Source organism: Myxocyprinus asiaticus, chromosome 37 (assembly GCF_019703515.2).
Source record: "Myxocyprinus asiaticus isolate MX2 ecotype Aquarium Trade chromosome 37, UBuf_Myxa_2, whole genome shotgun sequence".
Lineage (NCBI taxonomy): Eukaryota > Metazoa > Chordata > Actinopteri > Cypriniformes > Catostomidae > Myxocyprinus > Myxocyprinus asiaticus.
The window spans coordinates 26,338,578-26,356,316 of NC_059380.1; the positions used below are offsets into that span (position 1 = coordinate 26,338,578).

The 17,739-nt window shown below is 37.7% G+C and overlaps 1 protein-coding gene across 1 annotated transcript in view; it reads left to right on the top strand.

The window, feature by feature from the left end:
* The first annotated feature begins 5,316 nt into the window (after positions 1–5,316).
* The window catches only part of LOC127428203 (sodium- and chloride-dependent GABA transporter 3-like), an 80,845-nt gene continuing 68,422 nt past the window's right edge, over positions 5,317–17,739 (top strand). The window contains exons 1-2 of the mRNA XM_051676386.1: positions 5,317–5,505; positions 6,373–6,609. Coding sequence (XP_051532346.1) covers positions 6,387–6,609 — 223 coding nt within the window. The 5' untranslated portion in view covers positions 5,317–5,505; positions 6,373–6,386. The remainder of the gene's footprint in view (positions 5,506–6,372; positions 6,610–17,739) is intronic.

Consider the following 17,739-nt stretch of genomic DNA (forward strand, 5'->3'; position numbering starts at 1 on the left):
ACTCAAAAATAAATGGATGACCCGGTGTGTGTTTTACATGCTTAGAACAAAAAAAAAAGCCCCTAAAAATAAATTCCAGTGGGCAAATATTGCTTCTTAAAAATAATAATAATTTATGACTCTACTCCTTACCAACTTTCAAACCAAATCTACACCCCTGCCTTTAACAGTACTGAGAACAAAAAATTGTTCTTTCACTTATGTGTGAATATAGTAATTCGCTAGCAAATTCTCAAACATATGTGATAATATTGCTCTTATACTCACATCAGTATTTAAAAGTTATGTTGTCTTTGTGAAAGCTTTCTGTATTTAGTTGTATGGTACTGTATATTATGCACTGAGACCTGTGGAATTTCATCAATGAAGGACTTGTAAACACTGCTGAGTTCACCTCAAATTATGTGAAACGTACTGTATGTTTATAAAGATAAAAAGTCATGTTGACAAAAAACTCTCTGGTCCAAAAAACATCACTATCTCCAACTGAAAATGAAATAAAATTTTTTTCTTGAGCTTTGAGTTCTTAAGGATTCTTTTTCTGCCAACACCACCACTCCCGAACAGCCGGAGAGAATGAAAGAACACAAGGGTTAGTTATTCTCCTCCCTGGAACCAACATTGCCATAGAGACTTGCACTGTTTGTATTGATCGACCTTGTTTTCAACTTTGCATCCTTCCAAAGCCTTCAAAGGGGCTATTTTAAATGCTTAGCAAGGGGCCACCTTTTATGCATCACTTCCACCGTGATATATGTGTATTTTCCTTCCATCCTTTTCACAGGCTCAGTTACACAATAAATAGATAAGTCTGGATAAGTCCAGATCGTTTGCACTCCAAAATGAACTCTTATTGGGGGGATAGAACTTTATGACTGAGGATGTCCGTTCCAAAGAATTATTCCAAAGTAGCAGTGGTCAGGCAGGGGCCTCTGCGAGTCTTTGAGAAAAGATCACGGTGTCAGTCACAAATTATTTTCCCATTTACATTAAACCATATGTGATAGTACTATGTGAATGAATAAGCCTGTTCATTAAGGGTCAAATATATAATTTTATTTTCATTAGCAGGTTTATGTGTATGCAGTTTTGTATTTGGGTAGTTGAGCCGAAATATTTCTGGAAGTATGGACTTTTTCATCACATAAAAATTAAAATCTTTACATTAGAATTTAAATAAATGCTTAAGGGTAAATGTTAGGTGCTGTGGCTGTCTGGTCACTATTTCTTTTTTTTCACCACTTCTAATCACCTTTATGCTTCACTGGTCAAAAAAGCTAAATACCTAATACTTATAAAATAATTAGTAAAATACTGTTTAAAATTTTTAAAGCATGTCATACCCCAGGACATTTAAACTTTCCAAAAGTATTTAATTTACCCATTTCTCACACAATTGCCAATAACTTAAATGTATATTTGTTTGGAACAACATTAGGTTGAGTAAACAATGACATGATTTTCTTCTAATATCATTTACTATCCCTTTATCTCTCCATGAGGGATAGCAGCTCCCACTGGGTAACACAAGAGCTGCTTGCAACTTATGGAAGGCAAATGTATATAGCGCCTCCTGGAGGAGATGAATACGTGACACATCACAGAAACATTTTCAGAACATGAGCATGTAAGACAAATTTATTTCACCTGGTTTTGCTGTAATTGTTATTATACACCATTCAATCTCTCAAAATTTCTCTCTAAATACTTTAGATAAATTATTTTAAAAAGTATATTTGTGCTATATGCATGCAATAACAACCAAACATTTTCTATATTATATATACAGCACATGAAGCATAAAAGTGCATAAAATATTTTGTAACACCAAACAAACTGCTTATTTACTGACATGTCAAACATTTAATTGAAATTGAATATTCTTCACTCAAAACGTTCCATTCAATAAAGCTTCCATACGCACCTGGTAATATCATTTAAAGCAACCAGAGCCAAGAAAAACAATTAACAAATATAGTTTATGTAAACCAATTGCCAGTTTTACACTTAGATAGTTGACAATTTACATGGAAATTAACTTTTGTTTTGGTAAACATCAAGGTTTTTTTAGGTGAAAATGTATATGAATGTGAGGGAAAGTTCCCTTTTCTCACTTATGGAGGAGGAAGCGGGGGCCAGGTGAACAGTCCATGTAAGTCTTATTGACAACACTTTTCAGCGTTACACACACAAAATAGTGCTTTTCAGCAGAACATTTAACACAAGACGGCTTCGTGCGTCGCTCTCTCTCCCCTCCGGCAGTCTGGACTGCCCTTATATCATCTCCAGCTCTCACGGCAACACAAAACAGCTATTAGAGATAATTTTCCCCAGGTGTCAATCCTTACCGCTTTCCTCTCCCAGCTTCAATCTCCACAGAATGTCACTCGACCACGCCTCCATCTCCACAGTGATGTTATCTGTATCTTTAAGTATTTTGCCCCATTTTTAATCAACTTTTAGCTTTTTGCTGTTCACTTAAATAGACCTGTATAGTGAAAGAAAATACTTTGGAGTTCTACTTGCTGAAAGGGCCCCGTTCCATAGCAAGGTGAAGATGCAATTTGGTTGGGTTTCCATTAATAGCCAGGGATGAAAGGATTACTTTTTAAATGTATTCCAATACAGATTACAGAATACATGCTGTAAAATGTAATTTGTAACATTCTGTTAGATCACTCAAGGTCAGTAATGTATTCTAAATACATTGGATTACTACTTCAGTATAATTTTTCAATTGTTTTGACTATATATTAAGACAAAATACACATTAAAAATACATTCTCTGAAAAACCTAAATATCTTGTGTATCTAAATAGCTGTTTCTAAAACAAGATCAAATCTAAATGATTTTGTTTTAAGGATTTTTAGATATTTTTACAGGAAAACAATACAGAAATTATTATCAGGAATACGATTTTTGCCCTAATATTAAAGGTCTTACTAGAAAAAAAGAAATTATGATCCAATGTGAATTTGCTTGATAAAAAAAAATATGATGGTGCCTGGTAATGTGCATGTAAAATGGCAAGAAATGCCATTTTAGCTTAGCGTAAAGCTGACAATTTACTCCAGGTTTATTTCTATTTCTTCTGCTCCAAACTTACTTCTCTATCTGCTAGTATGAATGTTACACATCATAAGAAAGTGTTTCACCGCTGTTCAAATGCACTTTGGATCGCATCATTTATATGTATAAATGTTTTCCATCTGAAAGGACTAAATATTAAATTAAACAAATGACAATAAAATGCAAAATAATCTCTTCAGTAATCAAAATACTTTTTGAATGTAACTATTCTAATTACCAATGATTTAAATTGTAACTGTAGTGCAATACAGTTACTTATATTTTGTATTTTAAATATGTAATCCCGTTACATGTATTCCGTTACTCCCCAACCATGTTAATAGCATACAGAAATAAAGTACAAGGTATATCTTCTGCTGTAAAAATGAAAAAGCCTTTACTTTATTTGGCTTGTCACATTGACATTAAAAAGTTTAAAATCAGTAGCTGCACACTGATGCATTTCGGCCAACGGAGCCTTCCTCATAGTGTGTCAGGATACTAATCAGTTACAGTCCTATATAGTGTGACAATTGAATTTTTGTTCACAAATATGCCATGTAGTCTCTCAAATAATGAGGCCATGAAAAATACACGTGTAATAATTGGGAAAGAATTGAAAAACAAAACAATGTTTACTGTAATAGTTTTAGATAAATATAGCATGTCACACTGCAGGGCAATACTGACACTGTTTTACATGCAGGAAAGAAACTACAAAAAGTGACATGATATAAATATTAACTATTTCTCATATAAATATTAATTATTTGGGAACTGAGTAAGATACACATTATTCAGGTTTTGGCCAGGTTTTCCATTTATATTCTTAGATATGGGAGATCATGTATGATTTTTAAAAAGATTGGGATTTACTGAGACATAGGTTTTTCAAAAGTTATGATTAAGTCACGAGTGGCCATGTAATGTTTGTATCATCAAATGTTATTTAATAAATGAACAACATGTCTAAAAGCCCATGAATTTAAAAAAAATAAATACAAAAAATAAAAATAAAAAGCATTACCTGCAATCACAATTTAACTCAAGAAATGAGTTAAATCATTTTAAATCGAAGGTCACCTCTATATGTAACATAAATGCAGATATCAGTGTCTAAAGGGAGCGCAGAGTCTTTGCCAGCATCTTTGGTGGCCTCTCTCTATGCAGTGTCCTGCTTTTTTCAACTTAAAATGACAAATGACCCTTAATTGAGGGGTGTATAGTGACTAGGTCACACTTTTGCATGCTACTCAGAACACTAGGGGAGCAAAAAGCCCCCGGCCATCCAAGCAATTCTTTCTGTTGAGAGACCAATCAAACTGGTGTGAAAAACAATTCATGAGACTCATTAGGCTGCATGATGAAAACATTTGTTCCAGCTTGCAGCTTGAGGCTAGTTGTCTCCCAAAGTTACCAGACTATGTCAAGGCAGCGTTAGTGAATGAAGCCCATTGATATATGTACAGCCTTTTTTCCAGAATATACAATACAAAATACAATAAGTGTAACAATTTAAAGTTTTTCAACCTTTGTTCAATGTTTCACAGGAACTCTAATGCCGATAAACTTGCCAAAGTTTTTGATTTATAATGTATTTAATGGTAAAACACCAACAAATAGAGCTTGTCATATTCAAAACAACAGAGAGTTTAGGCACTTGGGAACTAAGATACAACACAGACTCCTTACAATTTCTTTTATGGCTGATTTCATCATTGCTGTTGATAGGCTTTCAGTGTCAGGTCTCTAAACCTTCATTTATAGTAGATGTCATGGTAGACTGTAAGTTGGAGTCGGCCTAATGCTATAAGGTTTGGAACAGCTAAAAAATAAGAAAAAGAAAAAGACTGAAAATACCAATAAAAAGCTACCTAAAATAAAATAAAATAAAAAATGAAGATAATTCATAGATAAAAAAAAAAAAAAAAAACATGAGACCAAATAAATTACAACCAGCCAATGAAAGTAATTTACATTAAAATAAAAAAATAAAATAATAATAATAATTATTATTATTATTATTATTATGACCCCAAAATGTATAGCTTAAACATCTCACTTACTGTTTATCAAATACTGTATGAATATTACAACAATCAATTCTAAACAAAAGTAATAAATAGATAAATAGAAAGAAAAGTTTCTTCCTCAGTGTATAATGTTTTGAGGAGGTGTGAGCTGTAGTGGTATTGGACACATGGCTATTTTCCAATGAGAGGCATTGGACATCAAACCGGGAGCTCTGATCACAGCAGTAGTGAGTCGCCCACTGTCACAGTCACAACACTGTGACATTCACCAGGGATTCTCAGTTTTCTTCTTTTTGTCTTTTTTTTTTTTTTTTTTTCTGTCAAACAGGCTTAGATTGAAGCATCCCTTAAAGCAGGTTATTATCGGGAGATCTGAGGAGGTTTATTGTTCCACCTATACCGGTAAGTCCTATATCAGCTTCAGCTCTCATGCACTACTGAATTTTGTTTTTATAAGAGCTGGAACTCTGTTAAGTTTTATGTCATAGCCTGTTTAATTGTATTTGCGCTTGATGCGCGTCACTTTGGGGATGCTATATTAGCGTAGCTATAATATAGACCTGCACTCCGCTGTTGCGCGATTTATCGATATTCGAACGAATAATGTTCCATTGAACGTGACAAATCAGGACGTTCCCATTATAATCAACAAAGACTTGACGTGACAAATTAGAAAGTTTGATGTGTGCGATATACACGCTATTTAAATAAAAATGACTTGGCTTGACGCGATGTAAAATATTAGAACATTCCTATAATATATTCAACAAAGACGCAACACAACAAATTGGAATGCTGCCATTATAAATCGAGAAAGACGCAAAAGTGGAACACTGCAATTACATCCTGGGATCCTTTGGGGGGCACTTCGAAGGGAGAACAATCATTATCGCCAAGCTGTAAGATCATTCCAAACAGAATTTCAAATAAAAATGACTTTAAAAGTGCATTCCAAATGACCGTTATTCACAGCCCCACTCTTTTCAACACTCCAAAGCTTTCACAGTGGATGGCAAAGTCAAAGGGAATAATGCTTAGAGATGATCACTTCTGAATAGAACGCACCCATCATCAAGAACGATAGGACCTCTGCGTTCTGTTCCATTGCGTTGCTCACTGTCTAGCTGTTTTTGAACGCAAGAACATGCCCTGTGAGAACGACCCCTAGCCTTTCTACAAACTTCTCGATGACAACTTTGAAATAAGATTGTTTCATTCCCATTGCTGACATGTGGTTCTTCAACTCCTGGTGTAATCCATATGTTTCAGGCTGTTAGGACATCATGACAGCCGAAAAGACGATTCCCACAATCAATGGAAAAACAGACGACACGATGGATGCCGAGGCATCGAACACGAGAGTGGTGTGCAGCAATGATAAGAAAGTGGTGAATGAGAGGGGGCAGTGGAATAATAAGGTCGAGTTTGTGCTATCAGTGGCTGGAGAGATTATCGGACTTGGCAATGTTTGGAGGTTCCCATATCTGTGTTACAAGAACGGTGGAGGTAGGAGATCATTCATTCATTCATTCATACCCATTCAACCACTACTTCAACAATGACACACTTGAACCTACTGTAAAATGCCTTTAAATATATTTTCTGTCCTCAATGGAACATGAAAATGCATGGAGATATCTCCTCTTGTTGCTACTTGTGTAGACCATGCATGTGTGCATTGCTTAATGATTTAATAACGGTGCAGAAAAGGGCTTAAAGGTGCACTAAGTTCTTGTTCATGTTGTCTTTGACTTACACTGACACCTAGTGGCCTGGATGCAGCATCATTCAAACGCAATAGTTTTCAGTTATTGATGCCAATGTAAAAATTCACAATTCACAGTCAGCAATGATTACTTTAAATCAATGAATGAAAGTGTCAGATAACAGGATGGTTACTGAGATTAAGCGAGTAGTATTTGGCTGGTCATGTGAATCTAACATGGCAGCCCCCATGTGCGGACCCTCTCCATGTAGAATTAAACAGCTTTTATAAGGTTACTGATATGACTGGAGTCTTCATTTTAATGTGAGTGGTCATGTTTTCCTACATATGTTTAAAAATTACAGTTCGTTTCTTAAGGAATACAGATTTTTTTAATGGGGAAAAATTACTTAGTGCAACCCAAAACACTGTGTGCCCACTAATGATAACAGTAATGAAGTTAATCAGATCCCTCTCTAAAAGTACTGTGGTTGTACCATGGTGTAGAGATGGTATCTGATGGTACTAGATAATGCACAATGATACATGGCACTCCAGGCTACTTCAAAGTAAACATAGGATAACATGGTACAAAAACCTATGGAACTTTGGAGAACGAGGACTGCCATTATTAAAAATAAAGAAATATATATTGTAAAAAATGAAAGAAGTGTACATATAAATACATAATTTGATGTTAAAATCTGACATATATAAGCATTTATAATTTTATTTCCTTATTTATGTATAATTGTATTAATTTATTTCCACATTAATTTATTTCTACATTTATTTATTTCCTTAATTATTTCTTCATGTATTTATTTTACATATATTTATTTCTACATTTATTTCTTCATGTACTGTATATATTTCCACATTTTTTTATTTCCATATTTATAATGGTATGGACACACACCATTAAGGGCGTTTTACATCGCACGCAGTAACCGAGAGTCCCAATTCATTTTCTATTGGAGGCGATAGGAGGCAAAACAACTTTTAATGCTTAAAATACAATGAGTATTTGTATTTGCCAATATTCTTTTCCAATATACTGGACACTGATTACTAGAGCGTCTTTCATTCAAACAGATCTCACGCATGCACCGGTCTTCTCCATACAGTAGGCCTGCAGTATCCAGTGAAACACTAACACAACCTCTCATACTCCAGGGCTCCAGACTGCGACCAAATGGTCATATTTTGCGACCGTCTATCCTGTCGGTGCAACTAAATTTTATTATAGGTCGCACTGGTGTGACTTCAAATCAAATCAAATCACTTTATTGTCACACAACCATATACACAAGTGCAACAGTGGGTGAAAGTCTTGGGTGCAGTTCTGAGCAACATAGCAGTCATGACAGTGATGAGACATATACCAATTTACAATAACATCAGATTACACAACACAATTTACATATCTAATATACACAATTACACAACACAATAATAATATACAATGTACAGTATAAAATACACGCAATATAGAATACACATACACACAATATAGAATACACAGTATACAATAAAAATAGTATATATAAAATATACAGTATGTTGTATTGTGCTGTATTGACATTCAGGCTGTCGGTTGATAGTCAGTTGCCAGTATTGTTAAGAGAGAACATAATTTGACAGTCCAGTGTGAGATATAAGATTAATAAAGCGCAGTGCTGATGTATATTGATCGTGAGAGATCAAGAGTTCAAAAGTCTGATTGCTTGGGGGAAGAAGCTGACATGGAGTCAGCTGGTGCGGGTCCTGATGCTGCGATACCGCCTGCCTGATGATAGCAGTGAGAGCAGACCATGGCTCGGGTGGCTGGAGTCTCTGATGATCCTCCAAGCTTTTTTCACACACCGTCTGGTATATATGTCCTGAAGGGAGGGAAGCTCACCTCCGATGTGTCTGGCAGTTCGCAGCACCCTTTGCAGAGCTTTGCGGTTGTGGGCGGTGCTATTGCCGTACCAGGCAGTGACGCAGCCAGTCAGGATGCTCTCTACAGTGCTGGTGTAGAACTGTGTGAGGATGTGGTAGTTCATTCCAAACTTCCTCAGCTGTCTCAGGAAGAAGAGGCGCTGATGAGCCTTCTTCACAATGGCCTCCGTGTGGACGGACCATGTGATTACCTCTGTGATGTGGACACCGAGGAACTTGAAGCTGCTGACTCACTCCACCGGTAATCCATTGCTGGTGATGGGGCTGTTTCTCTGTCTTTTCTCCTGAAGTCCACCACAAGCTCCTTGGTTTTACTGACGTTGAGGGAGAGGTTGTGCTCCTGACACCAATGTGTCAGAGTGTGCACCTCTTTTCTCTAGGCTGTTTCATCATTGTCAGTGATCAGACCTACCACCATCGTATCATCAGCAAACTTAATGATGGCATTGGAGCTGTGTGTTGCCACTCAGTCATGTGTGTACAGGGAATACAGGAGTGGGCGGATAACACAGGCCTGTGGGGCTCTAGTGTTGAGGGTCAGTGATGAGGTGATGTTGCTGCCCATTCTAACCACCTGGCGCCTGCTTGACAGGAAGTCCAGGATCCAGCTGCACAGCGAGCTGTTTAAGCCCAGAGCCCGGAGTTTCACATAAAGCTTGGAGGGCACTATGGTGTTGAATGCTGAGCAGTAGTCTACAAACAGCATTCTCACATGTGTTCCTTTTTCCAGGTTGGGAGTGTGTAGTGTAGATGCAATGGCATCATCAGTGAAGCGGTTTTTGCGGTATGCAAACTGCAGTGAGTCCAATGAGGGAGGCAGAACAGAGCAGATGTAATCTCTGATTAGCCTCTCAAAGTATTTGCTGATGATGGGGGTCAGAGCAACAGGACACCAGTCATTTAAGCAAGTGATTTTGGATTGCTTTGGTACAGGCACAATGTTGGACATTTTAAAGCATGTGGTGACCACAGACAAGGAGAGGGAAAGGTTGAAAATGTCCGTAAAAACACCACCCAGTTGGTTCACACACGTTCTGATGACGCTGCCCAGAATGCCATCTGGACCTGCGGCTTTACGGATATTCACCTGTCGGAAGGATCGGGTTACATCCGCTACAGAGACGGAGAGTGAACTAACCTCTGTAGCTTCGGCCGCGAGAGCTCTCTCTGTGAGGGCGGTGTTATTTTCCTCGAAACGAGCATAAAATGTATTTAGCTCATCCGGGAGGGAGGCAGCAGTGTTCACGGTGGAGTTTTTATTCCCTTTGTAGTCCGTGATGATATTAATTCCCTGCCCATGCTTCTAGAGTCAGTGGTGTTGAACTGTCCTTCAATCTTCTCTCTGTACTGGTGTTTGGCTTCTCTGATAGTTTTGCGGAGGGCATAACTGGCTTATGCTCCTCCGTGTTCCCAGAATTAAAAGCGGAGGTCCGTGCATTAAGTGCCGCATGAACATTGCTATTAATCCATGATTTCTAGTTTGGGTAGATCCATATCGTTTCGGTCGGTACAACGTCCTCTATGCATTTACTGACAAAACACGTTACAGTATCAGCGTAAACTTCGATGTCGTCATCAGAGGTGGACCGGAACATCTCCTGTTTCAGTTTCTGCCTGTAAGCGGGCAGAACGGAAGAGTGGTCCGATTTGCCAAATGGTGGGCGGGGAAGGGATTTGTAGCCATCCCAGAAGGAAGAGTAGCCATGGTCCAAAACCCGGTCCCCTCGTGTGTTGCAACTGATGTGATGGAAGTATTTCGGTGCGATTGATTTGAAATTGGCTTTGTTAAAGTCCCCAGTCACAATGAACGTGGCCTCATGGTGTGCGGTTTCCTACTCACTTATACTCCCATACAGTTCCTTGAGTGCCCGGTCTGTGTCAGCTTGTGGGGGAGGGGGGTATGTACACAGCTGTGATAATGACCGCTGTGAATTCCCTCGGTAGCCAGAATGGCCGACACAGAAGCATGAGAAATTCCAGATCAGGAGAGCAGAAAGACTTTGTTGATCAGAAAACATACACCACCACCTCTGCTTTTACCTGAGAGGTCTTTCGCTTTGTCCACTCGGTGCACGGAGAACCCCGCAGGTTCGATGGCTGAGTCTGGAATCTCCGCAGACATCCAAGTTTCTGAAAGGCAGATAATGCAGCAGTCCCTCGTCTCTTGTTGGAAAGAGATCCGCGCTCTCAGCTCGCAGAGCTTGTTGTCCAGAGACTGAAAATTTGCCAGTAGAATACTGGGTTGCGGGGGACGATTTGCACGACGTCTTAGTCTGATGAGAACGCCGGCTCTCCTTCCCTTTTTCCGGCTTCGTTTCTGTGGCCGGACAGCCCAAAGGGCTCCGCTGGCGTGTTTGTAAACAGCGGGTCGGCATTGAGGAATTTAAAGTCCAGTTTTCGGTGTGCTATTGCAGAACCAATGTCCAAAAGTGTTTGTCTATCGTAAACAATAAGGCAGACAACATCCAAGACAAAAAAAAACATAAGAACTGTGGACAAAACAAACAAAAAGCTGCAATGTTTGGTCGGAGCTCGCAATGCAGCAGCCATACTCGGCGCCATCTTGAACTATTAAAGACTTCAGTGTTGACCAACTTTCTCTCTCTCTTGCCCTCCTCTTATAAGCTGCCGTTTTCTGTAAAGCAATACCAATCAGCAAATGCTTAAAAAGTGAAGCGAATCAGCATCGTGAGCTGGATTAATGGACGGAGTTGTGTGAAGGCAGAGCAGGTGCGTTTACTCGCAGATCGGTCTTGAGCTCTCAACTGCGACGCGCAGCGTAAATCTTTAACGGTACTTGTCCGCTGGCATCTTTCCAACCACAAACGCGCATATTTAAGATTATATTTTTGCTTGTGTACTGAAAGCAATGATAAACAATACACACTCATTTTACATATTACAAACACATGCCCCCAAAGTGGCTGCTCTCGGGAGTTGTGATTCGGGCACTGAGTGGATTTCTCAGCGCCTGTGGTCATGCAGCGAGAAGCAGTGAGAAGTACAGTGCGAGTCGCAGAAACTATTTGAATTCGGCACAGAATTATCTGGTGAAATCCTCTATGAAACCCGCAGTGAGTAAATTAGCTTAAAAATCATATTAAACAGTCCAACATTCTGAAAAGCATTGATAAATGAACAGGAGAAAACACTGACATGCACATACAGTTTTAGGGATGGGCACAAGTACTCGGACATGGCAGCAATGATCGATCATGAAAACGATGATCGATAGTGATCACGCATGATGTGACTTTTCACTTAATTCGAAATCCAGTGACAATTACCTGACAACTAAACACAAACATGTCAAAGAGGGAGCTTATTTGTAATTTTGAGATTGATTACGTTGTGATTTTGAGGGGTATATTGATTGTCAGAGACGCCTCATAGCAAACAAACTGATACAACGCTGCAATGCTTTCGTTATGATAATCAATACAAAGAGTGTAATTAACTGTGTTTTGAACACGTGTCTCTGCAAAACATTTGCTAAACATGTTTTATTATAATTTAAATGTAAGAACTTTGACTCGTTAATGGATATTTTTTAATAAAAGTGAATGTCTGTCACTGACTGTAAACCTCCCTGCCCTGCGTGACATAACACACCTGCATCTTGACGAAATGAATGAAGATTTCCGTACAAGTTTACAAGTTAGATGTCCGAAATAAAGTGTCATTCCGTTGCACTTTCCCCAGTAGTGATGGGAAGATCAGATCATTTTACTGACTTGGATCTTTGAGTCTCGTTCAGCAAAATGAACGAACCTTTATTCAAGTCATTTCGTTCATTTGAGCAGAATTAAATTAAAATGTTATATTTTCAATAGCCAAATCCCCCCCAACATGTCTGCTTATGCAAACTTTGATTATAGTCCCAATAAGGAAAAAATTATAATGCAGCTAAGGACAAATTATGAGAAACGGAAAGATTAGTTCACCTCTGGAATCTTCTTGTCCGAGTCGTTCGTTCTTTGTCATGTGACAGCGCATAGCGTATACGGCTGTCACGTGACAAAAGAAGGAATGACTCTGACCAAAAGAGTTGAAAGATGAACTAATCATTTCTGTTTCCTGTACAGCGCCTATGCGGTTTTCACCTAACAATTGAACGGAGGTTGCGCAATGCGCATTCGCGGCCAACACAAAATGAACGAATCACTCTCTGAGACTACTCGTTCTTCTGAGTCACATAAAATGTTTGTTCAAAATGAACGAATCGTTCATGAACGACCCATCACTATTCCCCAGTTGAAAGGTGGAAATTCAGTCTCTCTGAGTTGAATGGAACGCTTCATGAATCACAGCAACAACAATACACAGCATTGCGGCTTTCCTCATAAGAGCAAACATTTGGACACACACACACACACCAGGTGTGTGTGGCAGTGTACAGCAGGTGACTGTTTCAAAAAGCTAGACAAAGCACAGCTAAATGGAACACAGTGCAGCGTCTTCAAAACTGAACTTCAACTTAACATGCTTATTAAAATGCAATGGTTATGGCGTCTCCTGTTATTTGAAAATAGACGTTTCAGACAGTTATTAAAAAACTGCTGCGCGCTTACTAAGATTACTATGGTAACCTGAAGGAAGAACAGACAAATCGCACGCTGTGCACATTCTTTCAGAGCTGGGCAGCGAATCTTCACTTAATGACAAAATATGATGCATTATATTTTGATTATGCAATCTTTTGTATATTTCGTAACATATTTTTTATACCAGCCTATAACAATGAATAGACGATACACTGGAACAACAAGACGCAATGCAGCAGCCATAGACATTTGTCAGACATGTTATTATATATACTGATATGAACATGTAATTGCCCCTCGAGTACTCAACGTACTGTACTAATAAAAGTATATTAGATCAATATAGAATAAATATTATTATACTAAAACTATGGCTCTATTAAATTTTTAATTTGCTACATTAGTGTGTTAGAGAATATCTTTCATTTTTGTTGCGGTTTCTAAATGTTTATATCTTCTATTAAGACTTTTGTGTTTAAGGTACTGTTTTTCCTTTAAAAAAATGCCATAGTCTCTTTTACAGAAATCATGTTACATCTAACCATGGTAGTGAAGATCCATGCTTGGATTTACCTGAGGTTACCATGGTTTTGTAACACTTTTAAAACAATCAAAACTATGGTAAATGTTCATAAGGGCAACTGCAAAATAGAATCAAGGGCTTTAAAGCCTGTTCCTTTGTGAATTATTGACAAAACTAGTTTTCCTTCTGTGTAAAATGTGTTCTCTTCTAATGCCCTCGAATTATAGAAAAAGATAACTGGTTTTGTTTCTTTCAAATTTTCAAGAGATGTCTGAACTTGAATCAACATCAGCCCGATGAAAGGAGTCCAAATTCAATTGCACTGTCAGAATAATTTAGCCCTAGATACTGTAAATCACTGCATGAAAAGGTGCAAATCCGTAAACGAGACGATTCCGACCATTTTCGGATATGTGCTCTGGCGTGTCTGGTTTCCTGACACTGACAGAAACAGAACAATCTACGTGCGCGGCCATTTTTCAGTCTGCACACCACCGCACTAAAGCCCCACAAACGACCAGACACATTTACTCACTTACCCACTTTGTTAAAGAGGCCCTATTATGCTTTTTGGTATTTTACCTTTCCTTTAGTATGTAACATAGCTCTTTGTGCATGTAAAAGTTCTGTAAAGTTACAAAACACAAAGTCAATGCAAAAGGGTGTTATTCTCTCCCACAAACAACACTGCTCAAGAACTACAAGAAACGGCTTGATTGTAGTCCAGCCATTTCTTCCATAAAGTATCTACGTCACTATGTATATATTTGCATAATGCCCACCTAAGGGCTACTTTGGCCCGCCCTCAATCAAACGTAGTTATAGCCGAGGCCAGGATGAGTTGGCTTAGTTTAGTTGCCATGTCGAGAAGATGCTGTTTTCTTCACTGCGAAAGCAAAACCTCTTGTTTGGACTTCCAAAGGCAGACGAATTGAAGTATCAGTGGTTAAAATTTCTTTTTACCAATATTTCTCAGCAGTACAACCACAACCAATGCCGGATTTTCAAGTCGGTTACTCCTGAAAGATGGTGCAGTTCCCACTTTGTTGGGACAATCTGGTGCTTCAGGATCACAGCCTGTAAGTATGCTTGATTATTTGTGGATTTATCTACTACCGAGAGTTCAAATGCAGAGTTTTGTGTTGTAGCTATGGTGTACACCCAGTGCACAGCTGTAGGCCTCTGCTAACCTGCTAGCTGAAGTTATTGCATTGAAATAGTTTTGCCTACAATTGTGTAGAATCATGCAGATTGTTTGTCGTTCTTACTATCATGAATAGTGATCAAGTGTGGAGATGGATTTATTTTTACAACTGGTCATTTTACGTCTGCAATCCACAGTAGCGCTCGGCTAACTTGCTATATAACGTTATTGTTTTGGTAAAGTTTTACTATTCAGCTGTGAGCAGCTTTTACCAAAAACTGTGTAACAAAATGGTCGATCTCAATAGTCTTATATAATTATATAATTACAAGCTGTATTGTTACGGCCGCTATCCTCGGTAATCCACGGCTAAGTTGTAAGCCTCTGCTCTCCATTCATAGCTTGGGCGAAAAAAGTTTGGCTACACCCATTCCAGCAAAAGATGACTAACTAAGATGCACTATGTGTCTTTTACTTGAAGTTTTGTTTGGATCACAATAATCAACAGTGCACTTGTAAGAAAGCTACAAAATTAAAACTTACTACTGTGAAACGTCCTGCTCAAGTTGTGCTTGCGAAGGTGGCTGGGGTCAATCAATCAGCTTGTTCTTCCAAACTTTAAATATTTCATTCATTATCAGACTCGGGCTAGAGCTGGTACAGCAAAAACCGACGCCACTTTTACCATAGTTATAATAGTGTTTACAGCTGTTAAGGAAGCCTGGAATTCGGTTATGGTAAAGGGCGTTACATTTCCGACACAAGCTCTATGCGGTTAACCAATCACAACAGACTAGGCCAGCTGACCAATCAGAGCAGACTGGGCTTTTCTGAAAGGGGGGCTTTAATGAGACAAGAGTTAAATCAGAGCGTGAGCCAGAGAATGAAGTGAGGGGAAAGAAATGTACAGTATAATAAAAATAATGTGTTTTTTGAACATTAAAGCATGTAAACATATTCTAGTAGACCCCCAAAATAAAATTATGAACATGTAAATTAGCATAATATGGGCTCTTTAATAAATGTCTATATATGACCATGCACTGCATGGATTTTAAATGTTAAAATACCACTGGCCTTCAACAGAAAAACATTGCATAATCAAAAATTAATTTACCCAATAAAGCCTCAAATGCAGCAAGACTGCAACATTTACTTGACCATTTACATTCAATCATTTTAAAAATTACATTTCACATTAAGAGATTCAAAGTATTTTTCAAACATTTATTAAAACAGTATCTTTGCAAAGGAGTCATTGACCTATTGGTATTAGTTTGCTTATGAAACATTCAACAGGAAGTGACTTAGTCAAACTTTGAACATTGAACTGCATATAATTGAAAAAACCATAAAAAAAATAAAAAACATTTTAAAACAAAAAATTATAAGACTCTTTAACCTCCATGGTATAGGTATACGTATGAAACTGTCTACAGGAAAATTGAGTGACAATAAATGAAGAAAAATGTCAAACTAAATAAGTGAAACTAGGACTGCACGATTTGGACAAAAAGCCATATTGTGATTATTTTGAAAAATACTGCGATTTGAAATGCGATTTTGATAGGCACATTTTCTTTTTTTTTTTTTTTTTTAAAGGTTTTTCACATGTTCAACTTCCAAAAAGCTACTGGGGTTTCTTCTCTCTTAAAAAGAACCAAACTGAGAAAAAAAAAATAAAAAATAAAAAAGATTCACCCACAAACAAATAAATATGCTGTATAAAAAGTGAAACAAAGAAAAAACACTGTCTTCTTCATATTCAAATTGTACCATCCACCGTGTACCTGTTTTTGTCCATTTTGTGATGGGGTCTCAACCTAATTTTGTTTAAAAGGTCTCCTACAAAAGATTTACATGCATCCAAGGTAAAAAAAAAAAAACACTTTAATTTTCTCATAATTTAAATTGCAGCATTACCTTTTTTTCCCCAGTGTCAAAAACGACTCGTTCAATGATCCGTTCTAAAGGATTCATTCTAAACTCCTCCTTTCAGAGAGCCTACTCTGCTCTGATTGGTCAGATGTCCCAGTCTGTTGTGATTGGTCTTCCGCTTAGTGTAGTGTTTGAGGGCGGGTCAAAGCTGTTCGCGAGCAGCCAATGAAGACCAGAGGCGGGTTTTTTGTTACCAAATTAGGTAGGTTAGTACAGGAAGTAAGTCTGGAATTACTAACGACTCGTTTCAGGTGTTCAGAATTGGTTCTTTCTTTTGGGAGTCAATAACTCTGATTTTTGAAACTTTGCAGAATTTTTTTACATTCACAAACAGCTATATAACACACTACATTCAAGGTCATATTTGAAAAAACATAATAGGTGCTCTTTAAGGATGCTCCAATCAGGATTTTAACATCCAAGACCGATCTCCAATTTTCTTTTCATCTAATTGTCCAATGCTGATCCTATAACTTTTTATCAGCAGCTCTGTCAAAACTGGTTATATGTAAGCTTTCTGCTCAATGTCACTGTTAACTGAATTTCCCTGTTGGTAATACCATAGTTGTTGCCTAGTTTTTGCTGTCAAAACACTGTTCCATTTTACTCTTTACTCTAGGCCTTAAAAACTATTCGTTACTGTATATAAAATAGTCCTAAAGAATGAGGCTTAATGTCAAACTGAAGTTGAAAGTGAAAGTTTTGGTTAGTTTGTCACCATTTAATTTAATTATTTTTATTCATTATTTTATTATACTTAATTTAACAATGCATTATATTATAGTATCTAGATATTTTATATAGATTGATTACATGTAAGTTCCTTCCTTTTAATTTT